This window comes from Lutjanus erythropterus, chromosome 7, assembly GCF_056507025.1.
Source record: "Lutjanus erythropterus isolate fLutEry1 chromosome 7, fLutEry1.hap2, whole genome shotgun sequence".
Lineage (NCBI taxonomy): Eukaryota > Metazoa > Chordata > Actinopteri > Lutjaniformes > Lutjanidae > Lutjanus > Lutjanus erythropterus.
Window position 1 is genome coordinate 2925298 of NC_139323.1, and position 15489 is coordinate 2940786.

General features: G+C 38.3%; 1 protein-coding gene across 1 annotated transcript; it reads right to left on the reverse strand.

The window, feature by feature from the left end:
• Positions 1 to 13017: 13017 nt before the first annotated feature.
• Positions 13018 to 14220, reverse strand: LOC146323419 (uncharacterized). Its single transcript, XM_084723037.1, has one exon. It carries the CDS (start codon positions 14218 to 14220, stop codon positions 13018 to 13020), a length of 1203 nt encoding a protein of 400 aa, XP_084579163.1.
• Positions 14221 to 15489: the final 1269 nt, after the last annotated feature.

Consider the following 15489-nt stretch of genomic DNA (forward strand, 5'->3'; position numbering starts at 1 on the left):
ACAAGTTGCTGTGGGCATGTCAGTGCTTACAAAAGTAGCTTGCTCGTTTACAAAAACTGTGTGAATACAGCCCGTTCATACTCATCACATTCCAACAATTTGTCACCACCCTTTGGTGACTCATACAGATACAATCAGTGTAATGACTGTTATGATGATCAATGTGTACCCATCCGTGGCTGTAGAAGACACCCCAGGTTGTTGACATGAAGCTCAGCGTAAGTTCAATCAGGAAGACCTTCTATTGCACTGCCTTCATTCATAAATTTCCTTTACTCCAGCTCTCCCCTTCTATTCCCTCTAATCAGCTGTTTGTGGGCGTTCACCTTCGTCTTTACTATCCAATCAGATTTTGCCACGGTCGCGATAGCCAGTCAATTTGCTGCTGCCAAACTTTAAATCGCCTCTGTTTTTGCTCCATCAGTTGTCATTCAGTCAGTCGCGCGACCCTCCTCCACCCCTCTCTCCTCCAGTCATTGGACCCAGGTAGCCACAAGATGTTCACCTCGATCCTCCCTGAAGCCCGCTTCTCCAGTCTTCAGGTCCAGGAAGCAGGAGTCTACAGCCACACGGTGTTCACCTCGATCCTCCCCGACGCCCTCTCCTCCAATCTTCAAGTCCAGGCAGCAGGAGTCCAGAGCCACTTCACCTCACCAGTCTCTGCTTCGCACCTCTTCACCACCACCACCAGTGTCTAGACCCCGGGGGGTTCTCTTCTCTACAGCTTCATCACCCCCATTCATATATATTTATAGTATATACATATTGTTTCACCTCAATGGGGTCTAACCGCCAAAGACTGTTCATGTTTCATATATGTCATGCATGTGCCAATAAACCATTTCCCTTTTACTCTTAGTCTCTCCTGATTGAAATAGTATAATGAGGGAGAAAATCCACCTATGGGGGAGGTGGATGGATGGTTCAAACAAACTCCGGGCTTGACTTTTACCATGTGTCTTTCGTGTTGTGATTTGCTCCAGTGACACAACTTAAGTGTGTCACATGACTTTTGACATTTGACTTTTGTCATGTGACTTTCACTTCATTGACTTAATGTGATGTACATAATGTAATCCAGTTACTGTAAAAACCCAACCAAGTTGTTTGTGCCTATAAAGGGAGCTATCAAAGTGTACTTGTTGTGCAATTCTATTCTAATCTGACAGGCCAGATGGTTTTGTTACACAGAAAGATAGATAGTGTGAGATAATGTTTGGAAAAAGGACAGGCACTTTCAAAAAACACTTTGCAGGTAATTAGATGAATCATTTGCCTATCACATCCAGCATGGGCTAACTTCAAACAATCAGATATCTGATATAACTGATGCTACCACAGGATCTATGCTAACTACTTTAGGAGTCGCCATTGTTTGTTTGAGACGAATTGCTTCTTACTGCAATCACACCTAAAACCAGTCACATAGCTGCCAGCAGACCCTCCTCAGATTGGCTGCATCACTTTTGGTGCAGACACAAGTGGATAACTTGAAACCTGGTGTGATCTTGCACATCTAGCACCTTTGCAAGGTAAATGCGATCCACTTTTATCTAATTCCACCTATGGTATAACCTACTCTGTGGGTATCAGCCTGTCTTTCTGTCTCTCTGTCTTGATGGCTGTCTCCTTGCAACAGTGTTTTCCCACCTTTCAGTCAACATCCATCCATATTCTCTTCTTTTCTGTCCTTCGTCATATATTCTATCTGGACAGCTGTCAGAAGGCCACCAGGGTTATTATCTTGATATGAGATACACCATGTCGGCCTTGGGCCTCTCTCTCTCTCTGTCTCTCACCCCCTCCCCACCTCACTCTTGCTCTCTCTTCTTATATCAGGTAATAGGTGTATTGATCTCTGGCCACCTCTGTTGCTGGGTGACAGACGCACCAGTGGGGATTAAGTGGTCAATCTGCATTATTGGCATCCTGGCTGTTTTTTTTTTTATCCCTTCCCGTGTGTGTGGTCATACACATCTATGCATGAATATGTTCATACATCAGCATGCATACATCAGAGATACCTGACATTTTTTCCATTTCTGCCAAAAAAAGAGAAGATATTTTTAGCCAAGGCTGAGCCACACTGATAGGCTGATGGCACTCTGATTGATCACATGGAAATTGAAATTGGGCGATATCCATTCCCCATAATGAGAATCGGACGCTTACCTCAGCTTTGAGCGTCCAGACCAATTTGAAGTGGCAGAAGATGAGAGTTGTTTGCATCAGCCATGAGGCAGTCTGTCCACTGGGGACCTCTTTACAACGCTGGCTTATTTCTCCTCCTTATTTACTGCGGAAAGGACACTCTGATGACAGCTCTGAGGGCTGAGCGTGTGCTCAGAGTGCCAGGCCTCCAAAGTAAAAGAAAAAAAATGTTTCAGCTTGAACAAAAGAGTGCGCTGCTTCAAAGAGGTTTTCAGTACTTGGTGCAGCAAGGGCAATGACAAGTGCTTCCCCAAGTGACTGCTGTGTACTGAGAGGTAAAATGAAGATGCTTTGCAGATGTAAGCTGTCAGAGTGCAATTCATTTTACAACATAAACTGCAGTGCATGCTGTCCTATTAGGGTACAAACATCACATTCACTGCAAATGTTAAGCCTTAATATTCTACTCATAACTTTTTAAAAGTGTTTTACTCTTTAAAGATACATTTAAATCAGTTACACTCATTTTACGTCGGTTTGGCCAAAACATTCTGTGCTATCCACATCTCTGTCATCAGGAGATAGTGTCAGACTGACAGCGTCATGTTTAAATCTGCTGTATGAAGTTTTATTTTTTTAACGTGCAATTGTCATGTTAGAGACAAACTAATTTTCTGACAGCTTTCTTCTTCTCCTCCTGTTTCCTGTCAGAAAAAGATCTGTCTGGAATCAGGATTTCAGATACAAACAGCTCAGACCTAAACACTAAAAACAAAAACTAAAGGAGCTTTATACTGCAGATGGGATTTGTTTTTCTTAAAAAAAAAAATAAAAAATCTGTCAGACTTGAAAAGTTGTGCAGATGTGTAGTTTTTCCAGAGGTTTTTGTGTGTTTGTAGCATGTTGGAAGTTTGCATGTTGTTTCTGTACAGACAAACTGACTCATGCAACCAACATGTTGATATCAACAATCCAAATGTAGTGCAGTGGGAAACACTTTTATTCTACAGGTTGGGATCAGTTCATTTGCTTTGATTGAAATTATTTCAAAGTCTTTATTTAGAAGTGATTAAAATGAAGCACAAAACTGCACCTAAAAACTGCAATGTCTGAAGAGAGAATTAGCAATAGAAAGGCAATGATTGCAAGATGAAATCAGCAATATGGATTTGACTTTTCTTTCACATGAAGTGATTCTGACCTGCAGCTCTGCTCACTCAGCTGTCCTACATATGAAGTGGTCTCTGTTTATAGCTGCGACTGAACTATTCTGAATGTAACGTGTTTGGTGTCGTTCTGTTTCTTCTTCATGTATGGTTATGCTGCTTCAGCTCATGGCCGTTGGTTACTGAGTGTTGCAAGCACTTCAGATATTTATTCACAGATCGAACATTTAATAAAAGTTATAAAAATCTGTTGGATGTCTATATTTTGGGGGGTGGGCTGTTCAATCTCTGATTCATTGCTTTCAGAAGTTAGATCAATGTTGGGACTTTAAGGACCCAGGTTTAATCCTTGGTTTGATTTTGAGACCTGTTTCCAAAGGAAAGAGTAAAACATTCTAAGAAAGAGCTCGCCAGTGTCTCTGGTTAATTGACTTAAGAAGTAAAATCACCACTCAGTGGTTTTGAGGCTCCAGGTTTAATCAATACAACAGAAAGATTGAAAGGCTCTCAGAAAGAGGCTTGAGGTATCTGTGATTCATTGCCTTAGGTAGATAGATCACTACTTCAAAGTTCAAGGACCCTGGTTTGATCCTTGGCTTAGTTTTGAGACCTGTTTCCGAAGGAAAGAGTGAAAAGCTCTAAGAAAGAGTCTTCATGTATCTCTGAGTCATTGACTTAGGAAGGCAGAACACTGTTTTCAAGTTCTGAGGAACCAGGTTCAGTCCTTGGGTTAGTTTTGAGCTGAAGTTGATGCAGAGAGACGCTCAAGAGGATGACCTGCTAAGATTTAACTTCAACTCAGTGTTGGATTGAATCCGTCTTTAAAGACACCAGCAGAGCAACACCCCCTACAGGCTGCTCTGGTTCACTGTGTGTGTCGTGGATATTAAAAAAGATTTATAATTTTTATTTTATTTTGAGTGCAAATTGAATATAAAACTTAGTATTCTGATTTTGTTTGCACCGGAATCATCAGTTATTTTTCCACTGTGGTGCCTTCAAAATCCCTAAAAATAAATATGAAAACAAAAAATCTTTAATTCGTGATCAGAGGACACATCTGAAAATGTTGCATATTGAGCGGATAATACCTGTTTAATGAAGACGTGGAGTACAAGAGGGAAAATGAGACCAAATGGATGGAAACAACAACAAAAACTGAAGTTTTGAGGTAAGTCGGAGGCTGAATGGACACACAAACACAAACAGTGTTGCTGCGTCCATTGCTAGGTGGCTAACAGCTAAGCTAACAACACCTGTGGGTTCGTTTGAGGCAGATAAACAAACCGCACAGCGGCCATCGACCCGAATAAATGAAGGGAAGTTTAAATTAAAGATTTAATATAAAGGGAAAATTGTGAAGTTATTGTGGGATGTCACATGTAGTTTTATATCGCTTTTGTCAAACTTTCCTTGTGTTATTGTCAGAGTAAATCAACGCCACCTGTGCATGCGTACTGAGCGAAAGCAGGTATCGAACGATCGCATCTAGAAGGGAACCCCAGACCCGCAACAGATCTCGCGAGAGTGACCACTTTGAGACAAACCATAAATTTACCTAACGCTAAAACCATAGATACAGACTTTTTTTTTTTCTTTTTGACCACAGCGTTGTCACCTTATAAAACCACAGTATGAAACATAATTCGTTTATACAACGTGCTCAATAAAGAAACATCTGCAAATCTTGCAAGAATTACGCAAATGAAGGATTTCCTAAACTGCGAATGATAAACACTAGTACAAACAATATCCCTATAGTAAGTCATAATTATGGGTTTAAATCATAATAACCTTGTATTGTTGATTATGACATTTTCTGATTATTTGGGCCTTTATCTCAGAATTTGGCTTTGTAACTAATAATGTGACTTTTTTTTATCTACATATCTAGCTATATTGGTATATCTATATATTCATATGTGTGTGTGAGTGTTTGTGAAGACATTCGTATAAGCTGTAGTTTATATATAGCTGAGGGTAATGATGGATGATTTAATATTCCACAGCTCTGACCAAACCAAATCTGACAAAAACAAAGAGCAATTCAGATTCATTTATATTTAAAAAACTTCACAAACATATTTTGGCTTTTATAGAAGATTTTGCCTAAGAGTTCATGAGCCCTGACACAGTTGGTCAATTCAGAATCGCTTTATTTCAGTGTCATAATAAACAATATTAGAATTTCCCATCATGGGCTGCAAAATTTATCATGGTTCCCTAGATACAAATAATTTTAAAAAGGATGTCAAGCCTTAAAGAGTCATAAAAGATTATTGATTTTTGGCCATTTATGATCCATCAGAAAATTATTATCCTTCTTCTTCTTCTCATTATTATTATTATTATTATTATTATTATTATTATTATTATTAGTAGTAGTAGTAGTAGTAGTAGTAATAATAATAATAATAATAATAATAATAATAATAATAATAATAATAATAATAGTAGTAGTAGTAGTAGTAGTAATTTTTAGTAGTCTCACATGTGATGTTATAATGTGTAAATATAACTATTTTGTATTTTTTACTTCTTATTTTTTAAGCACAAATTTTTCAGATACTTAGATTACTTCAGATTAAAAATATTAGTGTTATGTTTTTCCTATGAAAAAAATAATTGTTTTGTTTTTAAAAAAATATTTAAAAAACAGACTTGGCTAAGGAGTTCTCTTCTGAAAGATTAAAAAAAGTGGAATGCATTGGAATGAAAGATAACTGATGAGTACAAATATGCAGTTTTTATCGTATATACTGAGGTTGGTTTGAATGTGTACAACTCTGAATTGTGCTGACTTCATTTATTTTGTGTTTGATTGTAGATGGTTCCAGGTGGACTGCTCTGCTCTTCACACTGTGTGTGGGAAACTATGGAGGAGTCTTCAGGTTAGTCCACTTTCTACTGTTCATTCTGATTATACATATAAGTGTAAATACAGCAGTACAACGGCCCCCAGTTCTTAGAAGGAGAGTTGGTCGCCAGCCTGAAAGCTCAGAAATGTACTGCTGTGAACAGAGTCAGCAATGAAATGTATTTTCAAATCTTCTTCTCCAGATGAAAAGAAAGTTTATTTGGTACAGACCCCAACAAATACCACACCATCATGACTGTAATAGTTTTTTGGGTTTTTTTTCAGTCAAATGAAGGTTTTAAAGCAGTGCTGACTGAGGGGTCAAAGGTCACAGACATTCAATGTCACCTCTTACATGTAGCGATTTCTCTGAATTCTCTAAATCTGTTAAGGATATTATAGATTTGACATGGTGAGATCTCTAACTTCCTGTCCCATTTTAAAATATAAAGCAGGCATCAAGTATTTGTCTGTTCTATTGGCCAGGTATTTAGAATTTTTAGCATCCAATTTTACATTTAAATACCCCAAATAATTATACAAACATGTAAATGAATGTATCAGTACAATAGCTATTAACATTATAGTTATCAATAATTTATTCATTTCAACCTGTTATGTATTGGTTTAAGTTCTATATGAAATATTTGACCTGGTCTCACAACCTGACTGTGATCAGTTGTACCACCTGACAGTGATGACAGGAAATATGATGAATTATTGCATTTTTATTTCAAACACAAAAAAGTGTTTGGTTTTTTTTCATCAACAATCTCTAATGAAGTTCATGCATTTATGATAAAATACATTTGACTGTTTTTACATCAGCTGTACCACCTGAAATCACAAGTGTTTCAGTCGCCTACAAGAGCTGCATGATGTGGCAACAAAGACACAATACAATTATTTTGACTGAATTTGTAATATGTGATATGATTAGTGGAAATGATGAATTTTGCATCACAATTTTCATGTTCACTGAAAACAGTGATGATGTGATATTTATTGAGATCTGAACCAAACAAACATGTTTTCTTTGACCTGGAGATTTTTAGCTCAGATCATCTCTGCAGCTCTACACTACCTCATTATAAGATTGTTTTCTCACACATTGTTACTTTTTCAGAAAACTGTGATTTGCTTCTGGTTCTGCAATTTGGATTTTGCACTTGTCCATATTGTGATTTTATTGTGATTGTGATTAATTGTGCAGCTCTACTACCTACCAGTTGAAAGTAAGTATTTGGAGCAGCAGTCTCCTGTTTCCTGTTTGAACCTCTTTTCCTCACTATTAAAGTACAACTATTACAGTTATGACACCCTGACATTTCAGAACATACACATTGCTGGATAAATTTCTTTCAGTAATCTCAACAGCTTTACCACTATGGGTCTTATATATTTTTTTTTTTTTGTTTTGGAAAGTTTCAAGCGTAAACTCATGTCACAGTATTTTATTTAAACTAACTATCATTAAAATATCATTTTTAATAGTTTTCTCTTACAGTCGCACCACCTGACATTTTGAGGGGGTTTGAGATGTTAAAACATAAAATATATTATTTGAATGTTCAGATTTTTTTTTTAACTAAACAGCCTCCACAGTATACAGTGATAGCTGCCATGAATTGATTCAATTATTTTAAAAGGAAATTTTGCACTTGGACACAAAAGTCTGTCTGCTGTGTCACTGACCCTGATATAAATGCAGGGGTGGAAGTAACTAATTACAAATACTCTAATTACTGTAATTAACCCTCCTATTATCCTTGGGGTCAATTTGACCCCATTCAATGTTTATCATTCAAAAAATAATAGTTGACTTTTGGTTTTTTTGCTTCATATTTCATGACTTTTCCTAATTTGATGGGTACAATTGATTAAGCATAAAATTATCATGATGATATTTTTTCAATGCGCTGAACACATATTACATGTCAGGTTTGTCCCACCCGAAATTATTCTAAGACCAGCATGACCTGTTCACTATGCACGAAATATGTCTGCAAGGAGCATGAACACACTCTCTGCACATCCTGTGTAAAGTAGTGCAGACTAGAAGCTTGACTGTGGGGATAAAGAACTGTTCCATGTTCTGACTATCTGACTGATGTTCTCATTATGATTTTCTGTTTCATAAATGGGTGAATTTTCAAACATGTGAACCCCCTCACACACACCAAAAAAACAAAAACAAAAAAAACAACCAAAAAAAACAAAAACAAAAACAAAACAAATCATAAACAAAAAAAAAGGATAACAAAAGAGGAGGGGTGAGTGAGACTTTATAGTGACCAACCACAAATATGTTATGAAAAAAGGAGATAAAAATAAGTAAGTAAATATGTTTATGAGAGGATAGGGGGGTCACCAACATCAATAAATATGGTTCATTCTGTGAGAGTCATGAATGTGCACCCCAAATTAGAAAAGGTTTGGATGAAAGATTTTCAAGATACACTAACTCTAAAACTGAAAATTTGACCTGATGGTGGCGCTGCAGGAAAGGTCACATCGTCACCAAAATCAATAGTGTTTGTACTTTTGTGGTCATTAATGTTGTCAGTAAATTTGAGAAGATTTGGATGAAAACTTTTCAAGATAAATTAATTCTAATTAATTTCCTCTAATCCTCTAGTGCCTGATGGTGGTGCTAGAGGACAGGCCAAGGTTTCATTATCAAGGGGTTATTTATGTATTCAACAAATAAACAAAGTGCCTGACACAAAAACTTGGTCAACAATTTTCTGTAAATCATTTTCTGGAGACAAATATCTCTGGGGTCAGATTGACCCCAAGGGTAAAATGTGTTAGTAATATTTGAGGATGATAGAAGGGTTAAGTAGTTTGTGGCGTACTTGTACTTTTACTCGCACTTAAGTATGCATTACAAGATGTAATCTACTTAGTTACTTTTAAAATCTTAGTGGGTACTGAGTATGATTTGAGTTCATATCCAAACCTTTCATCTGAATTTTAGTAGCCAATCAGGTGATCTGATCACAAACAAGCCAATAAAACCATGACATACAAGTGAAAAACAAACCAAAACACTGCAGCAGCACACATTTGGAGTAAGGACGTTAATGATTCATTACTAATCAATAAATTGCTGTTAAGAATTTTACCAATTCAAAATGTATTCATGCGTTGAATAGTCGTGGCGGTAACTTCCAGACAATTGGACTCGAGTCATAGGGACTCGGACTCGAGTCGACTCAAATCGCAAATTTGACGACTTGCAACTCGACTCGGACTTGGAGGGTCAGAGACTCGAGACTCGACTCGACTTGAGACAAGATGACTCCCCTCGACTTGAGACACGACAAACGAGCCCCTCCCGCATCACTCTTTCACCTGACTGCTGCTCTCTCCTCTCTCTCCTCCCCCCTCGCGCGCCCGCTTCACCACGGTGCAACGAGCCCCTCCTTCACCTGACCGCAGCGCTCTGCTCTCCTCCTCTCTCTGCCTCCTCTCTGACAGTCAGTCAGCTGTTCCTGTCAAAAACATGACGTGTCGTGGCTTTTATACCTATGGATGTTAACATTAGAGCTGGACAGTATTACGTTACAAGGCTGGTAAACATATAGCTTCGCTGTTTGTTTTTTTTTTGTTAGTTTTTTTTTACCCTGCGCTACGTTGACTTTGCTCGTCTCAGCTTTATGGTCATCACCATTTTAAAAAATATTTAATAAATCTCTAAAGTCTCTATTTTCTTCACGTAGAGCATACTGAACAAAAAAAAAAGACAACGTCAAAGTTTGATGGCCAATCCATTTGTGTGTGTTTTTTTTTTTTTTTTTTGGGGGGGGGGGGGGGGGGGGGGGTTCTTCACTATATTAAGAACAACTGGGGGGGGGGGGGGGGGGGAGCTATTATGATAACTCAAATATTAGATTTTTTTCCACAAATAGGCCTGTTTTGAAATATTTCAAATAATTACTCCATAATTTAATGAGGTCCCACCCATAGATATAGAAATAGAAGTATATAGTTTCTTTATCTATGGTTCTGGCACCCCCTGCACCCTCCAACCTGGGCCCAGGAATGTAGCCTTTCCCCATCTACCTTGGTCTAAATGATCAAACATGTAATGTAAGAATAGATCAAATTAACAGCTTTATGCTTTAATCCATGCAGACTAGACTGCATGCTCTTTTTTGGATGAGGAACAATAGTGAGACTTGACATAATCTGCGACTTGACTTGACTTGACTCGACAACCTTGTGACTTGACTTGACTTGACTTGCCCATGACAAAAAAACTTGGGACTTGCTTGAGACTTGGACCAAATTACTTGATACTTGCTTGGGACTCGGATTGGAGGGACTTGTGCAATTGTCTGATAAATTGTAATGTTAAAGGTGATCCAAGACTGACTGTATGTGAAAGTAAGCTGCATGTTACAACAGTATCTGTGTTTGTAAAATCTCTGTTTAGCCTTAGATATAACATTCGTATGCATTCATAAAAACGATGATGTGTATTTTCAAACATAATTTCAAGTAATATATTTTTGGAATAAATAGATCAAACAAAAATTTGGAGGCTCCCCGCAGTAACTGAAGACACCCTAGGGGTCACACTCATCACTCAGGGTGACCGCTGGGTTAATGCATTAAGTGCAGTATTGTTTAAATGTAAAAAGAGCAGGTCTTAGAAATAAAACTGCTAACAAGAACCATAAATGGTTCTTCAGCTTGGCCTCATAGGAGAACTCTTTTCACCTCCTGGTGAAACCTTTTATAAAGGTTCTACTTGGAAACCTATCAGAGAGTTCTTCAAATAACCCGACATAAAGGGTTATACCGAGAACCATCCACGAAAGGTTTCACCCAGAACCCCCAACTAGAGGGTCTAATAGGGGGACCCGTTCTTGGGAGTAATGGTCCCACCCAGAACCGTAACTTGGGGTTCTATGCAGAACCATATTTGCCTGTTGAGTTTGCTGTATAGGTTTATTGAACTCTATTTGTTTATTTGTTTTTATTTATTTCTATTGTTTTATTTCTTTTTCTTTCATTTTTTTGTACGTTTGAAATAAAGAATTTTAATTCTTTCATTCCAATATGAAATGTTTGTACCGTTTCATCTCAGATACATGTGGACTACATGGACACAATGTATGTGTTATTTCTGTATAGCAGACCATTGTTATGAAAAACAGACTGTTGCTATGGATACAGTTCTAATCATAGACTCTGCAGGAAAAATAGAGTCACTGTTAAATTACCAAAATCACTTTGAAATGAATATTTTGTGTCAATTTTTTTATTTTTTTGTGAATAACCATGTATCAAGCAGGATAATGTACAGTGAGCAGGTCGTTATTGTGAAATAAATCATGACAGTGTGATGCAGAACCCTGCAGGATCCCTTACATAGCAGTGTTTCCCAAACTTTGTTCCTTAGGATCCACTTTTTAAAAAAGATAAACCATCAGGAAACAATCCACAACAGGCCTTATCAACATATTTTGGTAAAAGTTAATATGTGCATAAATGAATGGCCGTGGCCAGTTTTACTGTCATTTCCAGATCGTCTTATATTATGTTGACCTGTGTTCTCGAGAACATATTAAGTATTTAAGTTCTTTAAATCAGAAATAAATGCATTTAGGCTGTGTAACAATATAGGACCTTTTAGCCTAATATATAAACCAGACAAAATAAGTGAATTTAAGCAGAATTAACAGGCTCTCAATTTTTCCTGTCATCAAAAAAACAATATTTGCACATTTGAAATTCTATTTAAAAGGTTTACTACAGATATAAATCTTAAATTTGCATTAATTCTTCAATGGTCTAATGTATTTGATGACTCAAATAAAATCTTCCGTGACCCACCTGTGGGTCACAACCGAGTTACTGGGAATGACTTATTTGCTGATTTGTAGTGTAGTTTCAGTTGGGAGGCAGCTTTCCCAAACCATAACCTCTTATTTCAACAACATATATTTTATTTAAAATCATGAGGCTGTATGTAAAAAAAAGTCCCACATTCTAATGTCACAACCAAACCACCATTGTTCAAACCATTGTTTTCTGCAATCAAGCAACCTTTCTCGGGTCTTATGGCAGATCTTTTAGCATGTATGTGTGTACAGAACTGTTCAGAACTGTAACTGACCATGTGCTGATGAGCATCTTTGAGATCTAGTCAACAAAACTGACCGATCACTGTTTGTCCCTGATTTATTCATCAGACAAACCATTTAATATCAAATGTGACACACAGTGCAACTTTAAATTCTAAAAAACAAATGACCAAGAAACATGACATTATTTTATTTTATTTTTTATTTATTTTTTTGATGTACAAAAGTGATGTTCATTCATGTGGCTGATGGTGTTTAAATGTGTCTCGCAGATCCAGCTCAGGAAGAGGCGCCCAGCCCAAGCTCTCCAAGAAGACGAGGAAAAACTCCCCACGAAGAGTTCTTAAGACACAGGGGAAGAAACCTCGGGAAAGGCAATTCAAAGAGAGATCCCCCTCTTCATGGACGGCTGGGAGTATATATGTGAGTATGTGCAATTTTCTTTCTTTTTGTTTTTAGCGTGGGGAAACCAGAGCTCCTGGAGGAAACCCACGTAATCACAGGGAAAACATCTGAACTCCATGCAGAAAGACCCTGATCCAAGTGGGTTTAAGATTCAGGATCTTTCTGCTGTGAGGGGGGCAGTGCTGACCACCGTGCTGCACGAACATAAAATCTTGACCCTCAAACAGCCGTTTTCAAAGTGCTGTTTGGGGGTTAAAACTGATTAATACTCACAAATACCTGTGTTTGTGTAAGTCCCTGTCCCTGAGCTGGAAGTCTGTGTGTGGGCTGTAGATGATCTTCAGACGCCACACATGAGTACACGGTACCACTTCTTCTTCTTTTTCTTCTTGGCTAGCTGACTCTCAAGAGCTGTCAGCTGGGAGTTCAGGGAGAACTCTTTCTTCTTCCACTCCTGCTCCTTTTCCTGGAGAGTCTTCCTGAGGTCTTCTGTGGCCTGAAGGAGGGATGATTTTTCCTTCTGCCACTCGTTATGATGAGTTTCCAGCTGCTGTTCAACCTTCTGCAGAGCATCTGCAAGAGTTTTGTTTTCTTGTTTCTGCTCTTCAAGTTGAGCCGCAAAGAAAGTCTTTGATTTTTCTGTTTCTTCCACCTTCTGCTGCCAGCTGCGACGCTGAGTCTCCAGCAGATCCTCTGCCTTTTTCAGGGCAGAAGAAATCTTCCTGGTCTCTGCTTTTTGTTCCTCCAGCTGGGCTTGATGGGAAGCCTTGACTCGTTCCAGTGTCTTTTTTGCATCCTCCTTCTGTTTAGCAAGACTCTCCTCCATTTTGTTCAGCTTTGCTTGCAGCTTATGAGCTTGATCCCGCTCAAACACAAGTTCGGCCTCCAGCCGTTCAGCCTTTGTGCGAGCCTCAAACTCCGCGGTGTCCTTTTCAAAAAGCTGCAACTTAAGGCCATGAGTTGTCGTCTCCATGTTGGTTTCAGCCACGGCACGCAGCTGTTTCTCAACACGGACCTGTAACTTCATGGCCTCGACTTCACTTTGAAGGTCCTCGTTCTTTTTGGTCATGGCCTCCAACTTGACTTCAAGTTCTTTGGTGTAGGATGTCTTCTGCTCAAGGTCGCTCTGAGCTGTCCGCAGCATGAAGCAGATTTTCCTGAAACGTAATTTCAGAGTCTCAGTATCTCCCTGTTCAGAGCGGTTATGTTTGGCTGGAGCCACGTCTAGCAGGGCTTGCAGTCTACATATTTCACTCTGCATCTGCTCTTTGCTCTTGTTGTCCTCTTGCTTGTCCTGGAGCTGATCGATGAGAGCGGTCAGCGAGTCCACGTGGATGTCCAAGTGGAGCCTCTGCTCAGATCGACCCCTGGTCAGCCTTGCCTCGCTGTCCTTAAGCTCGCACCTTATTTCCTCCTCCAGGGAATGGAGGTAGAAATCAAGGCGTCTGGTGGCGAAATCCTTGACTTGATGAGTCTGCTGATGGATCTCAGCGTTGTTTCTCCTCTGCCTCCTCTGCTTTCTCTGACTTTGTGTCGTTTCCATTGTAACTCGTGTTTGAACTTGTAAAACTTCTTTGCTAACTTGTGACGATGAAATTCGTGTCTGAATACTCGACAGTGAAAATCGTGTCTGATGCAGGTTTGATTCTGAGAAGCCTTTTATAGCACATTCCAGAACTGACTTGATGACATCATCAGAACACGGTTCTTTGATCTTGTTGTTGCTATGGGATACCATTTTTCTTGTTGTTGTTTTTTTTCAAAGATGGCTGACTGAATTTTTTAAAACTTTATTTGTAACAAAACAATTACAACAAGGCATAGAAAAACATTATAGAAGAATAACATACAAGGCATGGTATAGAAAAGTAATTTAACATTGATATTATAATGCAGAGCAATAAGTAGTTAAAAAAAATAAACAGAAAAACAAAATTGTGAAAAGGAAAAATGCATTAAGTCGATCTAGGGGTCATAAAAAACTTTCAGTTCTTCATAAATTTTGAGGAGAGACTTGGATTATTTTCCTTCCATTAATTTTAAGGCACTCAGATGATTGGCCATAAAGTCCCTTTAAGTAACTGAGAAGTGGGGTTTAATTTTCCTCCATTTAGATGTGTAGATAAAAAAAATGCCAGTAGTGTAAGGCTGTTTAATATCAAGTCACCTTTAGTATCCTTGAGATCAATACCAAACACAGTAGTTTCTCTTGTGAGAGGAACATGTAGTGGGATTTTGGATGGTAGCAAGTCCTGCAAGTCCTCCCAGAATGTCATACAGTGGACAACCTGTGGTTTCAATTTCAGTATAACAAAAGAAACAATTATTGTGATCAATGTTAAATCTCTTTCTTTGCATTTCATTTGATTAATAAATGTTGAGAGTTTTTCTTTGGTTTTAGGGCTGATAGGGTAAGTGATATATTTGGGGGGATCTATTATGATAACTCAAATATTAGATTTTTTTCCACAAATAGGCCTGTTTTGAAATATTTTAAATAATTACTCCATAATTTAATGAGGTCCCACCCATAGATATAGAAATAGAAGTATATAGTTTCTTTATCTATGGTCCTGGCACCCCCTGCACCCTCCAACCTGGGCCCAGGAATGTAGCCTTTCCCCATCTACCTTGGTCTAAATGATCAAACATGTAATGTAAGAATAGATCAAATTAACAGCTTTATGCTTTAATCCATGCAGACTAGACTGCATGCTCTTTTTTGGATGAGGAACAATAGTGAGACTTGACATAATCTGCGACTTGACTCGACAACCTTGTGACTTGACTCGACTTGACTCGACAACCTTGT